The sequence below is a fragment of the Oncorhynchus mykiss genome, chromosome 8 (assembly GCF_057628025.1).
Source record: "Oncorhynchus mykiss isolate SJ-2025 chromosome 8, ASM5762802v1, whole genome shotgun sequence".
Taxonomy (NCBI): Eukaryota; Metazoa; Chordata; class Actinopteri; order Salmoniformes; family Salmonidae; genus Oncorhynchus; species Oncorhynchus mykiss.
Window position 1 is genome coordinate 84,100,839 of NC_143029.1, and position 21,826 is coordinate 84,122,664.

General features: G+C 42.2%; 2 protein-coding genes across 8 annotated transcripts in view; one reads left to right on the top strand and one right to left on the bottom strand.

Annotated features, from left to right (window-relative positions):
• kirrel1b (kirre like nephrin family adhesion molecule 1b) overlaps positions 1 to 7,195 on the top strand; it is a 96,332-nt gene extending 89,137 nt beyond the window's left edge. The window contains exon 15 of one of the 2 annotated variants that reach the window (XM_036986492.2): positions 1 to 7,195. In XM_036986492.2, coding sequence (XP_036842387.2) covers positions 1 to 756 — 756 coding nt within the window. In that variant the 3' untranslated portion in view covers positions 757 to 7,195. The other variant, XM_036986493.2, reaches the window with a different exon arrangement.
• LOC110530756 (NACHT, LRR and PYD domains-containing protein 1 homolog) overlaps positions 7,096 to 21,826 on the bottom strand; it is a 21,342-nt gene continuing 6,611 nt past the window's right edge. For 3 of the 6 annotated variants that reach the window (XM_036986494.2, XM_090182842.1, XM_090182841.1), the window contains 11 exons: positions 21,765 to 21,794; positions 19,898 to 21,632; positions 19,576 to 19,656; positions 19,072 to 19,239; positions 17,736 to 17,795; positions 17,491 to 17,583; positions 9,486 to 9,569; positions 9,098 to 9,253; positions 8,307 to 8,462; positions 8,109 to 8,204; positions 7,096 to 8,002 (listed from right to left, as the gene is read on the bottom strand). In XM_036986494.2, coding sequence (XP_036842389.2) covers positions 7,819 to 8,002; positions 8,109 to 8,204; positions 8,307 to 8,462; positions 9,098 to 9,253; positions 9,486 to 9,569; positions 17,491 to 17,583; positions 17,736 to 17,795; positions 19,072 to 19,239; positions 19,576 to 19,656; positions 19,898 to 21,632; positions 21,765 to 21,794 — 2,843 coding nt within the window. In that variant the 3' untranslated portion in view covers positions 7,096 to 7,818. The remainder of the gene's footprint in view (positions 8,003 to 8,108; positions 8,205 to 8,306; positions 8,463 to 9,097; positions 9,254 to 9,485; positions 9,570 to 17,490; positions 17,584 to 17,735; positions 17,796 to 19,071; positions 19,240 to 19,575; positions 19,657 to 19,897; positions 21,633 to 21,764; positions 21,795 to 21,826) is intronic. The other 3 variants (XM_036986496.2, XM_090182844.1, XM_090182845.1) reach the window with 1 other exon arrangement.

A 21,826-nucleotide genomic window follows, 5' to 3' on the forward strand; every position in this document is an offset into this window, starting at 1 on the left:
GACCCAACGAACGGCTACTATAACGTCCGTGCGACCACCCACGACGAGGCCAGGCCGTCTTCCCGCTCCATGCTGTACCAGGGAGAGTTCCGGACCTCCAACCCTCCAGGGGGAGCTACAGGTGCTACCTCCAGTGGCCCAGCAGGGGGTCCCGGAGGGGCGGTGGCTGCAGGAGCGGTCCCAGGAGTCCCAGGGTCAAGGGCAGGGTGCTATGACCCCAGACCTCCATCCAGGATGTCTCACACCAACTACCCCCAGTTCAACACCTTCACCAGGGTGGGACCGAGCCAAGTCCCGCCCAACACCAACCACCCCGCCCACCCCTCCCACCCCGCCCATCCTGCCTCACAGACCACCGACTTCCCCGGAGACTGCGGACTATTGGACAACAACAGTCAGCTGACCTATGACAACTATGGCTATCCCGCCCAGTACCCTACCTATCGGGTGGGCTTTGCCCCGCCCCTGGAAGGAGGGCCGGCCTATGAGGTCTACCCAACTGGACAAGGAGTGGGACCAGGGCCAGTGCAAGGACCAGTCCAAGGCCAAGGCCCATGTCCGGGTCCTGAAACTGTGCTGGGGAATTATGGGACCACCCGCTTCTCTTACACTTCTCCTCCTAGTACTGACTACTCTCCTCCTGGTACTGACTACTCTCCTCCTGCTACTGACTACTCTCCTCCTGCTACTGACTACTCTCCTCCTGGTACTGAGTACAACCAGAGACACACTCAGAGGATGCAGACACACGTGTGAGAGAGATGGATTCTGTAATACATAGTGATGCTTGTTTTCATACATGCGTACATACATATAAACACAGACACACACACAAACACACACACACACTTGTTGGAGAGATACATTTATTCTCTCTATTCTTTCTTTATCGCATACATACACACAAACAAACGCAAACAATCTGACACAGTTTCTCTCAATCTTCAGCTCCAAGAGGGGAGACATGACAAAAGAAAGAGAGGCTGAAAGTTATTTTCTTAAACTAGGTGGGGATTCAGCAGAGTTTGAGTACTTACATGCTAATTGACAGCGTCCAGATCCATCTCTTCTCTATTGGACTCTCCACCCCTCTCTCTTTCCTCTCACACAATCTCTGTATATAATATCAGTGGGGTAGATCATTTTAAACTTAGTATAACCTTGTATAAACGTACTGTGTACAGATACAGCTGCTGAACTTTTCTCCTTATTATACACCCTCTTACACTCCTTTAAATTCACAGAAACACACACACACCCTCTTACACTCCTTTAAATTCACAGAAACACACACACACACACACACCCTCTTACACTCCTTCAAATTCACAGAAACACACACTTACATGCCTTTAAATTCACAAACACAAACACACACACACCCTCTTACACGTTGACAGAGACAGTGTTGCGTCCCAGCGGTGCTCAGGCAAGGCGACAGCTTGTCCTCCGTATGTGGAGCTCTTTTTAACATGCTTCTTCTCCATGCCGCCACAAACTGCTCCACCGGCATGGCCTTAGGGCTTCAAGAAGTGAATGAAAGGGAAATATGGGGGTGTCTCCCAAATTTCACCATATTCCCTATGTAGTGCACTACTTTTGACTAAGGCTCATTGGGCTCTGGTTAAAACTAGTGCACTATATAGTAAATAGGGTGTCATTTGGGACACAGACAAAGGCATCATGAAATAACAGCCATTACACCAATATGGCGATTTGACATCTGACAAGCTAGAGAAAGAATGACCTTGTGCTTGACACCTAGAAGGTACAGTGAGGTAACTCTAACCATGGTAACCGTGAGGTACCTCTCTCCATGGTAACAGTGAGGTGTATGTGTGGACTGTATGGACAATGAAATAGGGCTTTGTATACAGTATACCACTTACAGTATGTTGAGCAACCTATAGGAGAAGAACGGAGCTGTAGCAGGCTTCTTCAAATGCTTCTTCCTCCTCCTCTGTATTTTCTATCTCATCGCAATACATATCTACCCCACATTTCACTCATCTGAGGTCATGATGTGTTTGGGAAGCGGGGGAAAGAGCTTTTGTAATAAAATGAATCTTTACATTTTGTACAAATTCCCCCCCCCCCCCCCCCCCCCTCAAATAGTATTGTATGTGTCTCTGTCACTTTCACAGTAGAGTAAATCTTTCCCCATATTTATACCTAAATAGAAGAACAAGAAGCAACAAAAAAAAACAACACATTCAGAAAAGTTTTCTAGTATTTTTATAAGGGGTTTGCAGACCAAAGGTTCAGAGGTTTGGGTGACATTCACTTGTACAATTCAATGTTCTGAGGCTTCTGTGTCCAGTTTCATTCACTGAGTTTCTATTCTGGTCATGTTGTTGTTGTTGTAGACTAGGTCTGCGTCCCAAATGGCACCCTGTCCCCTACATAGTGCACGACTTTTGACCAGAGCCCTACGGGCTCACTGGCTCACCATAGAGCTCTTGTCAAAAGTAGTGCACTATATAGGGAATAGGGTGCCTTTTGGGATGTAGTCATGATGGTGTAGTCTTGAAACTAAAGCATCAAACTTGTAGTTTGATGCTGGCAATGGTACACTTTTAAAATTGGCGCTGAGTGACCGATGCTGGTACTGTCTGTCCAGTGGCCTGTACGAATGATATAATATTTGGTACTTTGCATTACCCCATCTGGTATTGGGCCCAGTGCTCTATAGTGGTGGATATGAAGGCCTACACACAGTGGCTCTGTAGCTGTGGGTAAACTCTGATCATGCAATTCACCATCATTATTTCACTTAGGTACGCTAATGCATAGAATGACATGTAGAACCCATACATAACATATTGGATCTTTGTGCCCTATTCTCTTTATATGGGCTCCCGAGTGGCGTAGCGGTCTAAGGCACTGCATCTCAGTGCAAGAGGCGTCACTACAGTCCCTTGGTTCGAATCCAGTCTGCATCACATCTGGCTGTGATTGGGAGTCCCATAGGGCAGCGCACAATTGGCCCAGGTTTGGCCGGGGTAGGCCGTCATTGTAAATAAGAATTTGTTCTTAACTTCGACTTGTATAAATATATACAGTTGAAGTTTACATACACCTTAGCCAAAAACATTTAAACTCAGTTTTTCACAATTCCTGACATTTAATCCTAGTTTAAATTCCCTGTTAGTTAGGATCAGCACTTTTATTTAAGAATGGGAAATGTCAGAATAATAGTAGAGAGAAGGATTTATTTCAGGTTTTATTTCTTTCATCACATTCCCAGTGGGTCAGAAGTTTACATACACTCAATTAGTACTTGGTTGCCTTGCCGTTAAATTTTTTAACTTGGGTCAAACGTTTCAGGTAGCCTTCCACTAGCTTCCCACAATAAGTTGGGTGAATTTTGGCCCATTCCTCCTGACAGAGCTGGTGTAACTGAGTCAGGTTTGTAGGCCTCCTTGCTCACACATGCTTTTTCAGTTCTGCCCACAAATTTTCAATAGGATTGATCTCAGGGCTTTGTGATGGCCACTCCAATACCTTGACGTTGTTGTCCTTAAGCCATTTTGCTATAACTTTGGGGTCATTGTCCATTTGGAAGACCCATTTGCGACCAAGCTTTAACTTCCTGACTGGTGTTCTTCGGCTTGCAAGCCTCCCCCTTTTTCCTCCAAACATAACGATGGTCATTATGGCCAAACAGTTATATTTTTGTTTCATCAGACCAGAGGACATTTCTCCAAAAAGTACGATCTTTGTCCCCATGCGCAGTTGCAAACCGTAGTCTGGCTTTTTTTATGGCTGTTTTGGAGCAGTGGCTTCTTCCTTGCTGAGCGGCCTTTCAGGTTGTTGTTATAGGACTCGTTTTACTGTGGATATACTGTAGATACTTTTGTACCTGTTTCCTACAGCATCTTCACAAGGTCCTTGGCTGTTGTTCTGGGATTGATTTTCACTTTTCGCACCAACGTACGTTCATCTCTAGGAGACAGAACGCATCTCCTTCCTGAGCGGTATGACGGCTGTGTGGTCCCATGGTTTTTATACTTGCGTATTAACGTGGTACCTTCAGTCGTTTGGAAATTGCTCCCAAGGATGAACCAGATTTGTGGAGGTCTATAATTTTTTTCTGAGGTCTTAGCTGATTTCTTTTGATTTTCCCATGATGTCAAGCAAAGAGGCACTGAGTTTGAATGTAGGCCTTGAAATACATCCACAGGTACACCTTCAATTGACTAAAATTATGTTAATTATCCTATCAGAAGCCATGACATCATTTTCTGGAATTTTCCAAGCTGTTTAAAGGCACAGTCAACTATGTTTATGTAAACTTCTGACCCACTGGAATTGTGATACAGTGAATTATAAGTGAAATAATCTGTCTGTAAACAATTGTTGGAAAAAGTACTTGTGTCATGCACAAAGCAGATGTACTAACTGACTTGCCAAAACTATAGTTTGTTAACAAGAAATGTGTGGATTGGTTGAAAAACAAGTTTTAATGACTCCAACCTATGTGTATGTAAACTTCCAACTTCAACTGTATATATAGTGTTTTGATCAGAGCCCAAAAGTAAAAAAAAGTACTTGTCAAAAGTAGTCCACTATATAGGGAATAGGGTTCCATTTGGTTTGTAACTATAATGTTGCTGCCAACCACGGATCAGAGCCGTCAGAACTCCCTCTTTGATCTCTGTTTCTACCGGAGTCCTGTTGACTTTCTTCTTTATACATTTTCTTCCAGATCTCACCTTTTCTCCCATATCTCACCTTTTCTCCCATATCTCACCTTTTCTCCCAGATCTTTTCTCCCAGATCTCACCTTTTCTCCCAGATCTCGCCTTTTCTCCCAGATCTCACATTTTCTTCCAGATCTCACATTTTCTCCCAGATCTTACCTTTTCTCCCAGATCTCACCTTTTCTTCCAGATCTCACATTTTCTCCCAGATCTCGCCTTTTCTTCCAGATCTCACCTTTTCTCCCAGATCTCACATTTTCTTCCAGATCTCACATTTTCTCCCAGATCTTACCTTTTCTCCCAGATCTCACATTTTCTCCCAGATCTCACCTTTTCTTCCAGATCTCACATTTTCTCCCAGATCTCACATTTTCTTCCAGATGAAAACATAGGAGTAGATTAGAGATTATAGCTAGCTGTAAATAAACGTATTTTTGACAGGTTGGCCCTCTGTTCAAAATATATAACTTCCTTCATAAACTCATTTCAATTTTGTTCGTTCCTCATCCACCATTTTATAATTTCATCAAATGCCTTCCACATATGAAGTCAGTATTATAGTCGTCATATTATATTCATGGTGTTATTATGTCACCAATGAAGGTGACACTAGGGTGTTTAAACTTTTATACACGTCCTGTATCGTTTACTTGTTGTCTGTGTAGGCCTCTGTTTCTATGTAACGGGGGTCACGGCCAATCTATTCCTTATATAGTGCACTGCTTTCCACCAGAGCACATAGGAATCTGGTGAATAGTAGTGCACTATTTATGGAATAGGGTGCCATTTGGGACTAGCCTCAGACAAAGGGAGTGGTGATACACTTACATGGCCAAAATGAATGCACAATTAGGCCACACCAGATGGGACAGATGTCTATCCTACCCAGGCCTAACCCAGGTCTCAGTGGACAGTACTAAGGTGCTCTGAGCTGTTCTCTGCTATCTCTGACCAGGATTGATTTACATACGTTGTTTGGTAGCAGTCTCAGGCCGTGATTCAAACCCAGGAGCCTTAGAGAGCAGCGCAATGGTGTAAAGGCATTTTTTCCCAGATGCTCGCAGCGATTGGATTCACGATAAATGAGTGTATAGTTTGAGCGTATTAATACATTTTTTAAAGTATGCTTTGCTTCACAACACACCTTGGATTGAATCCCGGCTATGTTGTGTTATGAATCTCTAATCTAATGGGAGTCAAAAGACAAAACAACAGAAGTGAACAAAGCAGACAAACCAATGCAGCAGCCATTTGTGTTTACAGTACAACTGTGTGTATGCGTGACCTCTGACCCTGGTGTTTTGATCAGTGTGTGTGTGTGTGTGTGTGTGTGTATAGAAAGGGGACGTTGGGCTGTGAAAACATGGGGAAAGCGAAAGATGGAGAGACTGAGAGAGAGAGAGAGAGAGTGACTGGTTATGTCCTAAATTGTACCTTATTCCTTACCAAGTGCAATAATTCTGTCTAGAATCCTATGGGCCCTGGTCAAAACCGTTGCCCTATATAAGGAATAGGATGCCATTTTGGATGTAATCATGGAGCCATCATGTGGCCATAGGACATGAAGAATGAGCCGACTGAGTCCAATCATTCTTTATGCCGCTGTGGAGTTAACAGAGGGCTCCAAATACGTCCATGATTGACACAAATGGAACCCTATAGATGTAGGATCTTAATTTGAGCCAGTTTGCTAGAGCAGGAAAATAATCCTGCAGCAACAGGAAATGTGAATTATAATTAATGGACATTTTTGTTGTAGGGGTTGATAATGTTTTCGTTGGGGCAAATCAAGTCAGACATTTTAAAGTGGAAATTACAAACTTTAGTAGTCTTTTTAACCTCAAATACACTACACGTTTGCATTTTCTGCTGTGCAGGAAAATTCCCAGCAATAAAAGAGTGATCAAATTACAAACTACATCTGTATTCCCAATATAGTGTTGACCAGAGCCCTAGTCAAAAGTAGTGCTTGACTATAGTACTATGGGACCTGGGGCACTGTATGTGAGTACACCAGTGGAGGTGGGTGGGAGGAGGTATAGCAGGAGAGGCTCATTGTAATGTCTGGAATAGAATTAATGTAACGGTATCAAACAAATCAAATTTACGGAGACCATGTTTGACTCCGTTCCATTAATTCCATTCCAGACATTAGAATGAGTCTGTTCTTCGATAGCTCCTCCCACCTGTAGTGGGTGTGGCTGAGCATGTGCATGTCTGAGTGAGTGTATTTCCTCCATATAATTCATTCTCAATCCTGTTATTTTCTATTCTGTCATTGTTCCAATAGGACTGTTTCCTGTATTATTGTCACTATGGGCTTCTCATTCAGTAATGCTCCTCCTGTATAACGGTTCTTCTTTAAGAAAAAAACACAAATATATTACTGAAATGTGTTTTCATTTTTATTTTTATTCAATATTTTTTCAAATTGTATGTCATTATTTTTCCACAGTATTACAAAAAATAAAAAGACACAGCTTTCATAAGAACAAGGATAAAACCTCCTTATTTCATTTTTAGAGACAGAGTAAGATTAAATATATGAAATGCTAACCAGTACAGACACGGGTCCCAAATTGCACCCTATTATTTTTTTAACAGAACCCTATGGACCATGATTGGCACAGGTCAGATTCAAACGTGTGTAAGGGTGTGACAGAGAGAGAGGAAAGGGAGACAGAGAGAGAGGGAAGGGAGACAGAGAGCTAGAGGAGGAGATGATGGGGGATTGATTCACCTTGGGCGGTGTAGCAGTCTATATGCTAAAGTCTTGTCACTATGCAACAACACACCCTCTCCAGTGTCTTCATCGTGGACACTAGGCAACAACACATCCTCTCTGTTGTCTTCATCGTGGTCACTAGGCAACAACACACCATCTGTGTTGTCTTCATCATGGTCACTAGGCAACAACACACCCTCTCTGTTGTCTTCATCGTGGTCACTAGGCAACAACACACCATCTCTGTTGTCTTCATCGTGGTCACTATGCAACAACACACCATCTCTGTTGTCTTCATCGTGGTCACTAGGCAACAACACACCCTCTCTGTTGTCTTCATCGTGGTCACTATGCAACAACACACCATCTCTGTTGTCTTCATCGTGGTCACTAGGCAACAACACACCATCTATTACTCTTAGGGTGATAACTAGGCCTGTCACTTTTCTTCCCATGCCTTATCACATTCTCTGTGAATGTTTCTCCATGTAGATTGAGCCTAACAGAGTCGTCACAACAGAGACTCCAGTCCTTCCGGCCAGTGCACTGGTCAGCAGGTTTCCTGCATCTCCACCTGCAGAGGATCACACCAATGATGATTAGCACCGCATCTGAAGAGATCAGCTGATGATTTGGTTTATGTCAGCTGACTGACACGATACAAAACAGTACATCCATACCCGGCGACAAGTACCCGGCAATCTGGGCGCCTCTTTGATGCACGTAAGAGATGTAATACCTCCTCCAATAACAAACCTTGCTCAACTACATGAAGGCTAAGAGAGAAAGAGAATAGAGGAGTCATTAGTTGAACAGTTACACTGAAACAAATATGAACAAAGATGACACGGACGACACAGAGAGTATGTTGTACTCACGATATCATCCGCAGGTTTGGGCAGGCCTGGCTGAGACGGATTACACTGACAGCACACCTCTCTGTCAAGCGGCTCACAAACAGACCGATGTCCTCCAGAGAGGTTTGAGAGTGAAGCAGCGAGATCAGTTCATCAGCATGCTCATCCCACTCTGGACTGGTAGAGGTCATTCATATGACACAAACAGACAGACACAGACTCTCATCATGGTAAAGCAAATATTGTCATATGTGTATGTTTGTTGTGCAGATATGTACAATTATTTATTTATTTGTCCTTTATTTAACGAGACAAGTCAGTTAAGAACAAAGTCTTATTTTACAATGACGGCCCACCCCGGCCAAACCCTAACCTGGATGACGCTGGGGCAATTGTGCGCCGCCCTATGGGACTCCCAATCACGGCCGGTTGTGATACAGCCTGGCATCGAACCAGGGTCTGTAGTGACACCTGTAGCACTGAGATGCAGCGCCTTAAACCGCTGCGCTACTCGGGAGTCCTATACACTACGGCCCGGAATCAATCCGAATTGCGTTAGAGAGCAGTGCCCTTCTATAGGTCATTTTACAGCCATTCTTTCATGATAAACACTCAAATGCAAATTACCTTCATGTGAAAGCTGCATTGTCAGCTGTCTAGTGAGGTACCCTATAAAGCACCTTGGATTGAAACGTGGCCGTGTGTGTGTGTGTGTGTGTGTGTGTGTGTGTGTGTGTGTGTGTGTGTGTGTGTGTGTGTGTGTGTGTGTGTGTGTCTGAATGTGAGATTTTATTGAGGACAGAAGTTCTTACTGTTGCTCCAGAGTGTGAACTAGCTGAAATAATTTTCTCCAGTCGAATACGGGATCGCCACAGAGGGTTATTTCAATCCCTCTGAGTGATATCTGGGAGTGTAAACCTTCACTCACTGCGTCCTGTCCATATAAATCTTTGTGTTGAAACCTGAGCCTGAAATCCAAGATACATTTTCATTAAATCTTGTACACATGAATGTGTACCAATGCATGATGATTCACTGTCTGGCAACATACAGTATGTTGAGCATAGTTCAGCACGACAAATATAAAGGGTTTGTAAATTACATGTAATGCAACTCACAAGTCAAATGTAAAGGTTCATGATAGATGTTAGGTATTTTAAATTTGCTAATATTTATGAAGTATAATCTCAACTCCCTCACCTTAACTTGTCTACAGGGTGGATGATTGCACTCAGGTCATCCATGTCAGTGTCTGATAGGTCAGCCACATAGCTCACAGACAAGCTATCATCAGGAGAAGAGAAACATATTTATTTAGGGGAAGGGGGATACCTAGTCAGTTGTACAACTGAATGCCTTCAATTGAAATGTGTCTTCCGCATTTAACCCAAAACCTCGGAATCAGAGAGGTGCAGGGGGCTGCCTTAATTGACATCCACGTTTTCGGCACCTGGGGAACAGCAGGTTAACTGCCTTGCTCAGGGGCAGAATGACAGATTTTTACCATGTCAGCTTGGGGATTCGATCCAGCAACCTTTCGGTTAGTGACCGAAAGGCTACCCGCCTCTAGCCACTAAGCTACCAGCCTCTAGCCACTAAGCTACCCGCCTCTAACCACTAGGCTACCTGCCTCTATCCACTAGGCTACCCGCCTCTAACCACTTGGCTACCAGCCTCTAACCACTAAGCTACCCGCCTCTAACCACTAAGCTACCTGCCTCTATCCACTAGGCTACCCGCCTCTATCCACTAGGCTACCCGCCTCTAACCACTAGGCTACCCGCCTCTAACCACTTGGCTACCAGCCTCTAACCACTAAGCTACCCGCCTCTAACCACTAATCTACCCGCCTCTAACCACTAAGCTACCGCAACTGGGTAACTCAAGTTTTTGCACCTAATAGTGCTACGATGCTTCGAGATTCATACTTTTAATTTGCGCTTTGTTTTACCCACATAATTTTTATCACAAGGACAAGTTACACCTCGACAATTTATTGTTAAAATGAGAGGCTGCCTGGATTTTTAATTTAAAGACCCTTGCTCTCTTTGGTCTCAATGTAGACTTTGATCTGAAGCCATTCTTGTGATTTTTTATTATGAGTTTTCTTGTAATTTTGATGTATTAAGTGTTTTGATCGAGTGGAAAAACTTGTGATATTTTCTCCTTCAAATGAGTGTAACCCAGCTAAGCTAACTAACTTTGCATGTAAGCCAAGATGGCTGTCACAGCTGTCAAAAGAAGCGTACCAAGGTGCAGCGTGCTACAGCGAGCGTACATTTTCCTTTTATCATAAAATGACGCCAACAAAACTCTAAAACAACAAACGAGAAAACAAACAGGGCACAATGCCTCAAACAAAGTTAACTTCCGGCACCGACAGAGATGGCCGCCTCGCTTCACGTTCCTAGGAAACTATGCAGTATTTTGAATTTTTTTTGCGTGTTATTTCTTATATTGGTACCCCAGGTAATCTTAGGTTTCATTACATACAGTCGGGAGGAACTACTGAATATAAGAGCAACGTCAATTCACCATCATTACGACCAGGAATATGACTTTCCCGAAGCGGATCCTGTGTTTTGCCCACCACCCAGGACAATGGATCGGATCCCAGCCGGCGAACCTAAACAACGTCGACGTAAAAGTGGCAAACAAAGTAGTCTTCTGGTCAGGCTGCGTAGACGGGCACATCGCGCACCGCTCCCGAGCATACTACTCGCCAATGTCCAGTCTCTTGACAACAAGGTAGATGAAATCCGAGCAAGGGTTGCCTTTCAGAGAGACATCAGAGATTGTAACGTTCTTTGCTTCACGGAAACATGGCTCACTCGAGAGACGATATCGGACTCGTTGCAGCCAGCTGGTTTCTTCACGCATCGCGCCGACAGAAACAAGCATCTTTCTGGTATGCCATATGATTAACGAGACGTGGTGTGATCATAACAACATACAGGACCTCAAGTCCTTCTGTTCACCTGACTTAGAATTCCTCACAATCAAATGTCGACCACATTATCTACCAAGGGAATTCTCTTCGATTATAATCACAGCCGTATTTATTCCCCCGCAAGCAGACAAATCGATGGCCCTGAACGAACTTTATTTGACTCTTTGTAAACTGGAAACCACATATCCTGAGGCTGCATTCATTGTAGAAGGGGATTTTAACAAGGTTAATCTGAAAACAAGACTCCCTAAATTCTATCAGCATATCGATTGCACAACCAGGGCTGGTAAAACCCTGGATCATTGTTATTCTAACTTATTTTTGTTATTCTACCTGGCGACGCATATAAGACCCTCCCCCGCCCTCCTTTCGGAAAAGCTGACCACGACTCCATTTTGTTGCTTCCAGCCTACAGACAGAAACTAAAACAAGAAGCTCCTGCGCTCAGGTCTGTTCAACGCTGGTCAGACCAATCTGATTCCACGCTTCAAGACTGCTTCGATCACGTGGATTGGGATATGTTCCGCATTGCGTCCAACAACAACATTGACGAATACGCCGATTCGGTGAGCGAGTTCATTAGAAAGTGCATCGGCGATGTCGTACCCACAGCAACTATTAAAACATTCCCAAACCAGAAACCGTGGATTGATGGCAGCATTCGCGTGAAACTGAAAGCGCGAACCACTGCTTTTAACAAGGGCAAGGTGACCGGGACCTGACCGAATACAAACAGTGTAGCTATTCCCTCCACAAGGCAATCAAACAAGCTAAGCATCAGTATAGATACAAAGTAGAGTTGCAATTCAACGGCTCAGACACAAGAGGTATGTGGCAGGGTCTACAGTCAATCACGGATTACAAAAAGAAAACCAGCCCCGTCGAGGACATTGATGTCTTGCTCCCAGACAGACTAAATAACTTCTTTGCTCGCTTTGAGGACAATACAGTGCCACTGACATGGCCCGCTACCAAAACCTGCGGACTCTCCTTCACTGCAGCCTGACGCGAGTAAAACATTTAAACGTGTTAACCCTCGCAAGGCTGCAGGCCCAGACGGCATCCCCAGGCACGTCCTCAAAGCATGCGCTGACCAGCTGGCTGGTGTGTTTACGGACATATTCAATCACCCTTATCCCAGTCTGCTGTTCCCACATGCTTCAAGAGGGCCACCATTGTTCCTGTTCCCAAGACAGCTAAGGTAACTGAGCTAAACGACTACTGCCCAGTAGCACTCACTTCCGTCATCATGAAGTGATTTGAGAGACTAGTCAAGGACCATATCACCTTCACCCTACCTGACACCCTAGACCCACTCCAATTTGTTTACCGCCCCAATAGGTCCACAGACGACGCAATCGCAACCACACCGCACACTGCCCTAACCCATCTGGACAAGAGGAATACCTACGTGAGAATGCGTATTTTCCACCATAATTTGCAAATAAATTCATTAAAAATCCTACAATGTGATTTACTGGATTTGTTTTCTCATTTTGTCTGTCATAGTTGTGTACCTATGATGAAAATTACAGGCCTCTCTCATCTTTTTAAGTGGGAGAACTTGCACAATTGGTGGCTGACTAAATACTTTTTTGCCCCACTGTATGAACCAAAAGAATGATATCTATTTTAGAAGGTTACTTTTCATGAAATGTGTATCTAACAGTTGCATGCTAACCGCTAACATTAGCTAGCTAATTCAGCACTGAACCAGTAACTGTGCATTAGAGACCTCTTTAACGCCCAATAAGCTCAGTTCAAACTCCCATTCACCAGCTCCGCAAGCGTTATAATGTCAAAATACATTAGTTGATCACCAAATATAGAATTTCACTGATCAATGATCGTATTTTGAAGTTCTAATGCTTGCAGAGCTGGTTAATACACAGGCCTGTTCTATAAGTTGTTTGGATAATTAGCACTGTATACAGTATGTAGTGAATCAGATGTACTGTTACCCCAATAAATCATAGTTGTTTTGCACACCACCATCTTTGCTCCGTGATCAGACTGCCAGTGTCATCGCATCAATGCTGCGTAATACATTCTGCAGTCAAACTTATTTCAACTTGTAATCCAACAGTTGTACTTGATATGTGTGTAACAACAGTTCAAAATTCACTTTCTTCTACTATTTATAAAGTACTGCAACTGCCTCTGCAACGCTATGCTGCAAGTTTCTTTGGAAATGAATGTGCTTCTGTTATACCAAAAAGCAATGACGCTGTTGGTCTGATCGACAGGGTTAGTGACAGGGTTACGTAGCTAACGTTAGCTAAACAAACACAAACTACACGGTAGCTAACTATTAGCTAGCTAGCGACATGCATAGTTGAGAGCTAGCTGTAGCTACAGTATGTCATGAAAACGTTGAGAAAACGTGATTGTAGTGTATTTGAAAATGTGCGAAAGTGTTGTTTGCTACTGCCATAATATACCAAACATTAGGAACATCTTCCTAATATTGAATTGCAACCCCCCCCCCCTCCCTTCGCCCAAGGACAGCCTCAATTCGTCAGGGCATGGACTCTACAAGGTGTCGAAAGCGCATGTTGACTCCAACGCTTCCCACAGTTGTGTCAAGTTGGCTGGATGTCCTTTGGGTGGTGAACCATTATTGATACATATGTGAAACTGTTAAGCGTGAAAAACCCAGCAGCGTTGCAGTTCTTGACACAAACCGGTTCAAAAGGCACTTCAAAAGGCACTTAAATGTTTTGTCTTGCTCATTCACCCTCTGAATGGCACACATACACAAGGCATATCTCAATTGTCTCAAGGCTTAAAGATCCTTCTTTACAACTTCATTGGGATAGGGGGCAGCATTGGGAAGTTTGGATGAAAGCGTGCCCAGAGTAAACTGCCTGTTACTCAGGCACAGAAGCTAGGATATGCATATATTGGTAGATTTTGAGAGAAAACACTCTAAAGTTTCCAAAACTGTTAAAATAATGTATGTGAGTATAACAGAACTCATATGGCAGGCGAAAACCTGAGAAAAATCCAACCAGGAAGTGGGAATTCTAAAGTTTGTAGTTTTTTAAGTGAATGCCTATCCAGTATCCAGTGTCTGTGGGGTCAGATTGCACTTCCTAATGCTTCCAGTAGATGTCAACAGTCTTTAGAAGTTGTATCAGGCTTCTATTGTGAAAGGGGAGAGAATAAGACCACTCAGAGTAAGTGGCTCAGCTGAAAGCTATGAGTTGTTTATCGCGCGTGACCCTGAGCTCGCTGTTCGTTCTCTTTCCTTTCTAATGAAAACAGTATTGTCCGGTTGAAATATTATTGAATATTTATGATAAAAAGATCCTAAGGATTGATTATAAACATTGTTTGACATGTTTCTACGACCTTTGATGGAACTTTTTTGACTTTTTGTCTGGATGTTGTGAGCGCGCTTTGTGCCTTTGGATTACTGAACTAAGAGCGCGAACAAAACGGAGGTATTTGGACATAGAGGGAATTTATTGAACAAAACAAACATTTATTGTGTAACATGGAGTCCTGGGAGTGCCACCAGATGAAGATCATCAAAGGTAAGTGATTAATTTAATCGCTATTTCTGACTTTTGTGAGTCTTCTCCTTGGCTGGAAAATGTCTGTGTGGTTTTTGTGGCTAGGCGCTGTCCTAACATAATCGCATGGTATGCTTTCGCCGTAAACCCTTTTTGAAATCGGACACTGTGATTGGATTAACAAGAAGTTTGTCTTTAAAATGGTGTATAATACTTGTATGTTTGAGGAATTTTAATTATGAGATTTCTGTTTGAATTTGGCGCCCTGCAATTTCACTGGCTGTTGTCGAGGTGGGACATCCCAGAGAGGTCTGTCTCCTCCCCTTCATCTACACTGATTGAAGTGACATCATTAAGGGATCATAGAAATGGAAAGAGCTTGCGTTCTTAATGTGCTGTATACTCAGTGTATTTGGGATGAAGTTTTCAGCTTTCTTTAGCGGCGTTGCATTGTAGCATACTCTATTCTGATGTCTGTTTCTTTACTTGGATGTTTTTAGAGAAAGTAACGCATCTGCTGTATCCAGGGGGAAGGTGAAGACCTTGATGGAGGCTGCAGAAACAAACATGTTAAACTAAAGGAAACTGCTTGGCAGGGAAAAGACAATAAACAATAAATAATATGATTTTAGAGTTAAATCCTTTGTTGTTGTTTTAATGAATTCTTTACAGGTTTTATTTTTTTCATTGTATTTTGAATAACTTGTAGAAAATACACTGTCATGAAGCATTATTTGTCATATGCGCCCAATACAACATGTGTAGACCTGACCGTGAATGCTTACTTACAAGCCTTTTAACTAACAGTGCAGCTCCAGCAAGAGTTAAGAAAATATTTACCAAATTAACTAAAGTAAAAAATTATAAAAAATATAACAATAAAATATGAGGCTATATACAGGGGGTACCTAGTCCATGTGGAGGCTATATACAGGGGGTACCTAGTCCATGTGGAGGCTATATACAGGGGGTACCTAGTCCATGTGGAGGCTATATACAGGGGGTACCTAGTCCATGTGGAGGCTACATACAGGGGGTACCTAGTCAATGTGCGGAGGTACAGGTTAGTCGAGGTAATTTGTGCATGTAGGTAGGGGTGAAGTGACTATGCATAGATAATAAACAGAGAGTAGCAGCAGTATACAAAACAAATGGGGGGAGGGGGGGGTCAATGTAAATAGTTTGGTGGACATTTGATTAGTTGTTCAGCAGTCTTATGGCTTGGGGGGTTAGAAGCTGTTAAGGAGCCTTTTGGTCCTAGACTTGGCGCTCCGGTACCACTTGCCATGCGGTAGCAGAGAAAACAGTCTATGACTTGGGTGACTGGAGTCAATTTTTTGGACTTTCCTCTGTCAATTTACCTGGATTAAGAAAATACACTTTATGACACTGTCAATAAGAATTATTACCATCACAAGGATATAAACCAGAAAGGCCTATCACGTACATGCCCATTATGTCAGTCACCAATGTTTACACCTGACTCTTACATGAGACTTACGAAGATCACATTGAAACGACAGGAGGTGGTCAGCAACGCATTGTGTGTGAATTTCTCCTCAGTCTGGAAGCAATCAGGCTATTGAAAGCGCATACAGTGGGCAATGTCATCAGCACTCTGCACACAAGTCTCCAGAAAACTTGTGTTTTGGGACAGAGAATCACCTTCATTATAACTTTGGAGGAAATGCTTTCCTAGTGTGTGGGGAATGTGTTTTCTGGCCTCAAAGACATTTTTGAAAACAAGTTATGCTAATCCGTTTGCAATCCCTTCAGCTTTGCTTGCTAGCTTGCTGACTAGCTACAGAGGCTAGCTGGCCAGTTAGCTACACTAGTTAGCTACTGCCATCAAGTTGTTGTTGAGTTATTATAATATTTAGCCTATTCCACCATTTGCAGAATGCATACTGGCATTTGAATACAGCGCGGCCAAAGGGAACACAATGTGGACATGGTGGACACATTGAAACGTAGACGCATGATGCGTTTTGAATTCCGTGATCAGAATACGAAAACGGCATTAACTGTTAGGTCTAGACACAGCCAAAGACAGTGTCTTGTCCTGCCCCTGAAAATCTGCTCTTGCATCAGCAACAAAGCATTCGCGTAGATACATGTCTGACATCAATGTGTGCTCAATTACAATGATCATTTAATATGGTCCATTTCAGTAAATGTTATATTACGTAAACATAGTGTGGTGTAATAGAATGGGTCTGCCTTGTGTGATAGATTTTGTGGGTTGTGACACTCTTATGTAGGTGTCATGACCAGCCATAAAACAATGCAATATACTGTATGTCACAACAGGTCTAAATATATGGGTCACGGCAGTGTTATGACCATATCATGACACGTTATGTCAAGTTATGTCAGCTGTTATGACTATGTCATAACGTGTTATGATGCTAGGTGTCAAATAGAGTGTTACCTATTGCGATGTCATAGATGAACTGGAGTACAACAATAAAATAACATTGCTACACTACACTGTATATAGCCATTTGGGATCGAAGCTAGGTCTCCTGGGCATCACAAGACTGTGTTAGCCTGCTGAGCTTAAGTCTACAGTAAGCACTAAGCATTGGGAGCCATTGCAACTCTTCAGGTCTTAGACAAGGTTACTCGTCTCTTGAGTGTGCTTCACCAAACCACTTCCTTAACATGGACAATAAATTAAAGATATCCACTGTAAAATGTGTTATATGTAGTATTCGAGATGATAAATTGTACTTACTCTATTTCACTCAAACTGTAGCCAGATGCCCTGATACAGTCACAGATCATTTTCATGTCAGACACTTTTAACCAAAGAGAAATTTGGAGAGTCCTTCACAGGCAAGAGATGGTTGAATTATTACATTAATATTTTGATCGACAAGACATCTACACTCAAAAAAATATATATAATTTTTACAACTGTACAGCATGCAACATCAATCAAATGCACCTTTCTACTGAGACAATGTAGAAGAAGCTCACCCATTGACTCCATTTTTCTGTAGATTGGCTTCCAATGTAACATTCTCACAACAATGAAGCCTGAAACAGTAACATATCATACTGTTAAGAGGCTACTTAATTAACATTATAATGGCCATGTTTTATATTGTGTCCAATCACGGGTTGAATTCAACCCCCAAAATGTCAAACTTCTGCAGACCAGTGCCAGTGTGACTCCGCACAGACTGAAATGGTCCAGTGTGACAATGAATAACAGGGTTCCCACAATTCCCTTTTTTTTTGTCAATTGGGTGTTAAGATTACTTACTAGTGTACTAATGTTAAGATTACTAGTCCTAAGTAACTACTGCTAACTCAAATCTTGGGTTTCTGACTCTCCAAGTCTAGTCTAAATATTTACAAGATGTGGTACACTGTTGATACACTGTTGAAATGAAGCGCTGTGTAACTAACACCCAAAACTAGTGGTAGCTAAGCTGCCACCAACACAAAGGAGACAAAACCTTAACTTTGCTGGAGTACTGAAACACATCATCTTGGGTTGTTTTGAAACATGACATGGTGTGTTGTAACACCACTTAATCAAGTGTAGTGCAACACCTTGCAGGGGACTGGGAGCCCTACTGTGAAAGTGGCAGTCAGCAGTTGATAACAATTAACAAAGCGGACTCTGCACCCTGGTTTGGTAAAAAGCTGAGGGATGGAGCTGGAGAAATTTAACAACTCTCAAATTCAAAGAATTACTTTATTTTCCACCATAATTTGCTAATAAATTCATCAAAAATCGTACAATGTGATTTTCTGGATTTTTTTTCTCTCATTTTGTCTGTCATAGTTGAAGTGTACCTATGATCAAAATTACAGGCCTCTCTCATCTTTTTAAGTGGGAGAACTTGCACAATTGGTGGCTGACTAAATACATTTTTGCCCCACTGTATATTCTTCAAGAATCAATGGGTACATGTCATTCATTTAGAAGTCCAAAAGTCGATGTTGCAACTGCTGTTTGCACACAATTTTGTGCAGAATTAGGAACCTTCTCTTTTGGTGTTGTGAACAGAAAAGTGAAGATTTTAACACTGTCGTGGGTATTTTACAATTCCAATATATTGTCAGTATAACCTGTTCAGACTTAACCCTTTTTTATCACAGACATATAAAATGCCTTTGTTTTTAATCAATTATGTATTTATGTTCACTTCTGCATTAACTACATGTTAATGAATTAACCCTTTTTGTAACAGACATTATGCATTTACCATGTATGTTCCATCTTAGTTTCCTAATTGTTATTCGAGGAAACATTGTGTTTTATATTACAGGTTGGTTGGAAGCTAAATGAAAAGTTACTTACCCTATGCTTTCCAAGTCTGCATGTGCCTTATTGATGAGGAACATGAATTTGTCAGCTGTATTGCTGGTGATGGACTTCACTCCAATGTCAATGTTTCTGGGTTTGTGTTTAGTGAGAGCAACAAGCAAGTCCTGCACTTTCTCATCCGAGAAGTTGTTCTCTGTCAGACTGAAAAATACAGTACAATTTGGCGTGAGGCACAGAAAACACTATTTAAAAAAACAACAAAAAATATGTGGTAGGCTTAAGTAACTCTCATTAATATATGGTAAGTGCACTCTGAAAGTATTCAGAACCCCTCGACTTGTGTGTAGATTGATGAGGGAAAAAACATTTAAAAAAATGTTAGAATAAGGCTGTAACGTAAACAAAATTTGGAAAACGTCAAGGGGTCTGAATACTTCCCGAATGCCCTGTAACTCAGGTAGAGATATATTTAACAGCAAGAATTTGATAGATGACAAATAAGGTATGATGTTACAGTAAAGATCATGTGATTCTTACTCCAGCTCCAAACTCTTTCCTTCTCCCAGCGCTGTCAACAGACCATCTAAATCATCATCGGCCAGGTCGTCCACCTGCAACCTACAAAAACAATTAAGTGACAAAAATGACATAAATAATTAATTCAAGAGTTTAAATTAAAACAAATATCTATGTCCAAATAACCCTTTTTATGAAAGAAACATTATATTAAGCATCAACCAGTTATTATTACTATAATTAATTCAAATAACATTTGGGGAAATATATACTGTATATATTATTTTATGTATGAAAATCAGCCTTGTTCTAGGGTGAGAAAGGGAAATGCAAATATACTCACTCGAGATGTTGACATTTTTCCAATGCTGGCAGAAGGATTTTTATCTTCTCTGCAGATAACTTGCACCAGTTGAGAATGAGTCTTTGGATGCGCTCGCAATGCTGAAAGCAGTACTTCAGCACCCAACAGTCTGTTTTTGTCAGGGGAATGTGAGTCAGATTAAATTCTGTGTATGTATTCATGGCTTTCTTTACAAAATCATCTACATGTAGTTCATATAGACAGTGAAACGCAAAAAGCCACATGGATGAAATGTGATAATCGATGGCGTTTCGATCCTCCTTTTCTTTGTCAATGACTTCCAGAATAAAATGTTTGAGCTGGGTCCAAATTCCTTGAGAACAAGAGATGTATTTTTTATCCTCGAGCCGTTTTCCCACTTCCTTGTTTGCGATGCCGAAGAGAAATTGAACTATGGGTAGCAGGTGACTGTTTTCTTTTCCACGTCGAACCTTGGAAAGTAGCTCTCTAACTTTCCCCTGAGCTTCCTCATCACCCAGTAACATGTATGAGAGGGCTGTGAAAAACTCCTGGAAGCTGAGGTGCATGAAGCTGTACATAGTGGTCTGACTTACTCTTTTCTTTTGGAGAAACTTACACAAGAAGGGGACTTTGGAAGGATCTGACACTGTCTGTGACACACTATCATGGTCAAATAAGACTTGCTGCTCTTCCATTCCCTTTTCTGCCAGCTTGCCTAGTCCTTGGAGGATAGTAAGAGCTGACTGACCCAAATCCTGACAGTGGTGCTTCAACAGCGTGGCAACAAATTCAACAAAGATGGAGGTGGTGGTCTCCAGCGATTGTATCATCTCTGTGCCTTCATCAAACTGCTCCCTATAAACTGTGCAAATGATCCAGCAGATGACTGGAATGAAACATGCGGTGAAAAGGGTTTCATTTTTTCTCACAGAGTCAAAGGCTTGCTGTGAGTGTTGCTTCTTCTTGAAGAATCTATTGAAGTATTCCTCCACCCCCTCTTTAGAAAAGCCCAATATCTCAGCGTATCTCACTGGATGTTTGACCACTTCTTTTAGTTTGTCCAACGCTGTGGACCTGGTGGTAACAAGCAGGAAGGACTCGTGCAATATCTGTTTCCGTATCAGGCCACTCAGTGTCACTTCGGGGGAGCATTGTGTCCATGGGTCCCTGGGAAGGGAGTCTTTAGGTACATCAAGTGAGAATTTGAGCTCATCAAAGCCGTCTACCAGGAAGAGAACCCTCTCAGGAGACTGGTGAAGGACCTGCTTGATCATTGATGATGAACTCTGATCGTAGTTAAGCAGATCCATCAGACTTTTTCTCCCAGTGGCCTGGTTCAGTTCTTTGCACCTCAGGTGAAAAACTAAGTCAAATTGGTCTTCGTAAAGTCTTCCAAAGGCCCAGTCAGACATGATCTTCTGACTGGTAAATGACTTGCCAGTTCCAGAGTGGCCCTGCAGTATCACTGTTCTCTGAATGTCTCCGTGCTCGTCTGGATCAAACAGCCTCTCCACTTTGGTACTCTTGTAGGTCTCGCTGTCCCTCTGGTCCATGACTTGATAAAAGTTCTGTCCTCTGGAGCGGATCTCCTCCTCTCTCTCTCTCTGCTGACGGTGTTTCTGGATGATCAGGGGCTCAGTGTAGCGATCATCTAGCTTCACATGTTCTCCAGGGAGAGAGTTGTACTCCTGCACTGTGGCATATTCACCTCTGATGAATTCCTTGTACTTTAGGCTTATTGTGCTTTTGTTCTCTACACATTGACACAATAACAAAAAGTCAATTCATAATTTTACAAAAGTGTTTCTGTTGTATAATTATTGAAATCATATAACATTATAAGAAATGTAAGTCATTAAAAAGGTGAAAAAAAAACATGGCCTACCTGGTTCACCTCTTTGTTTGCCACTGCATTCTATATAAACGATTGACAAATACATATCACGT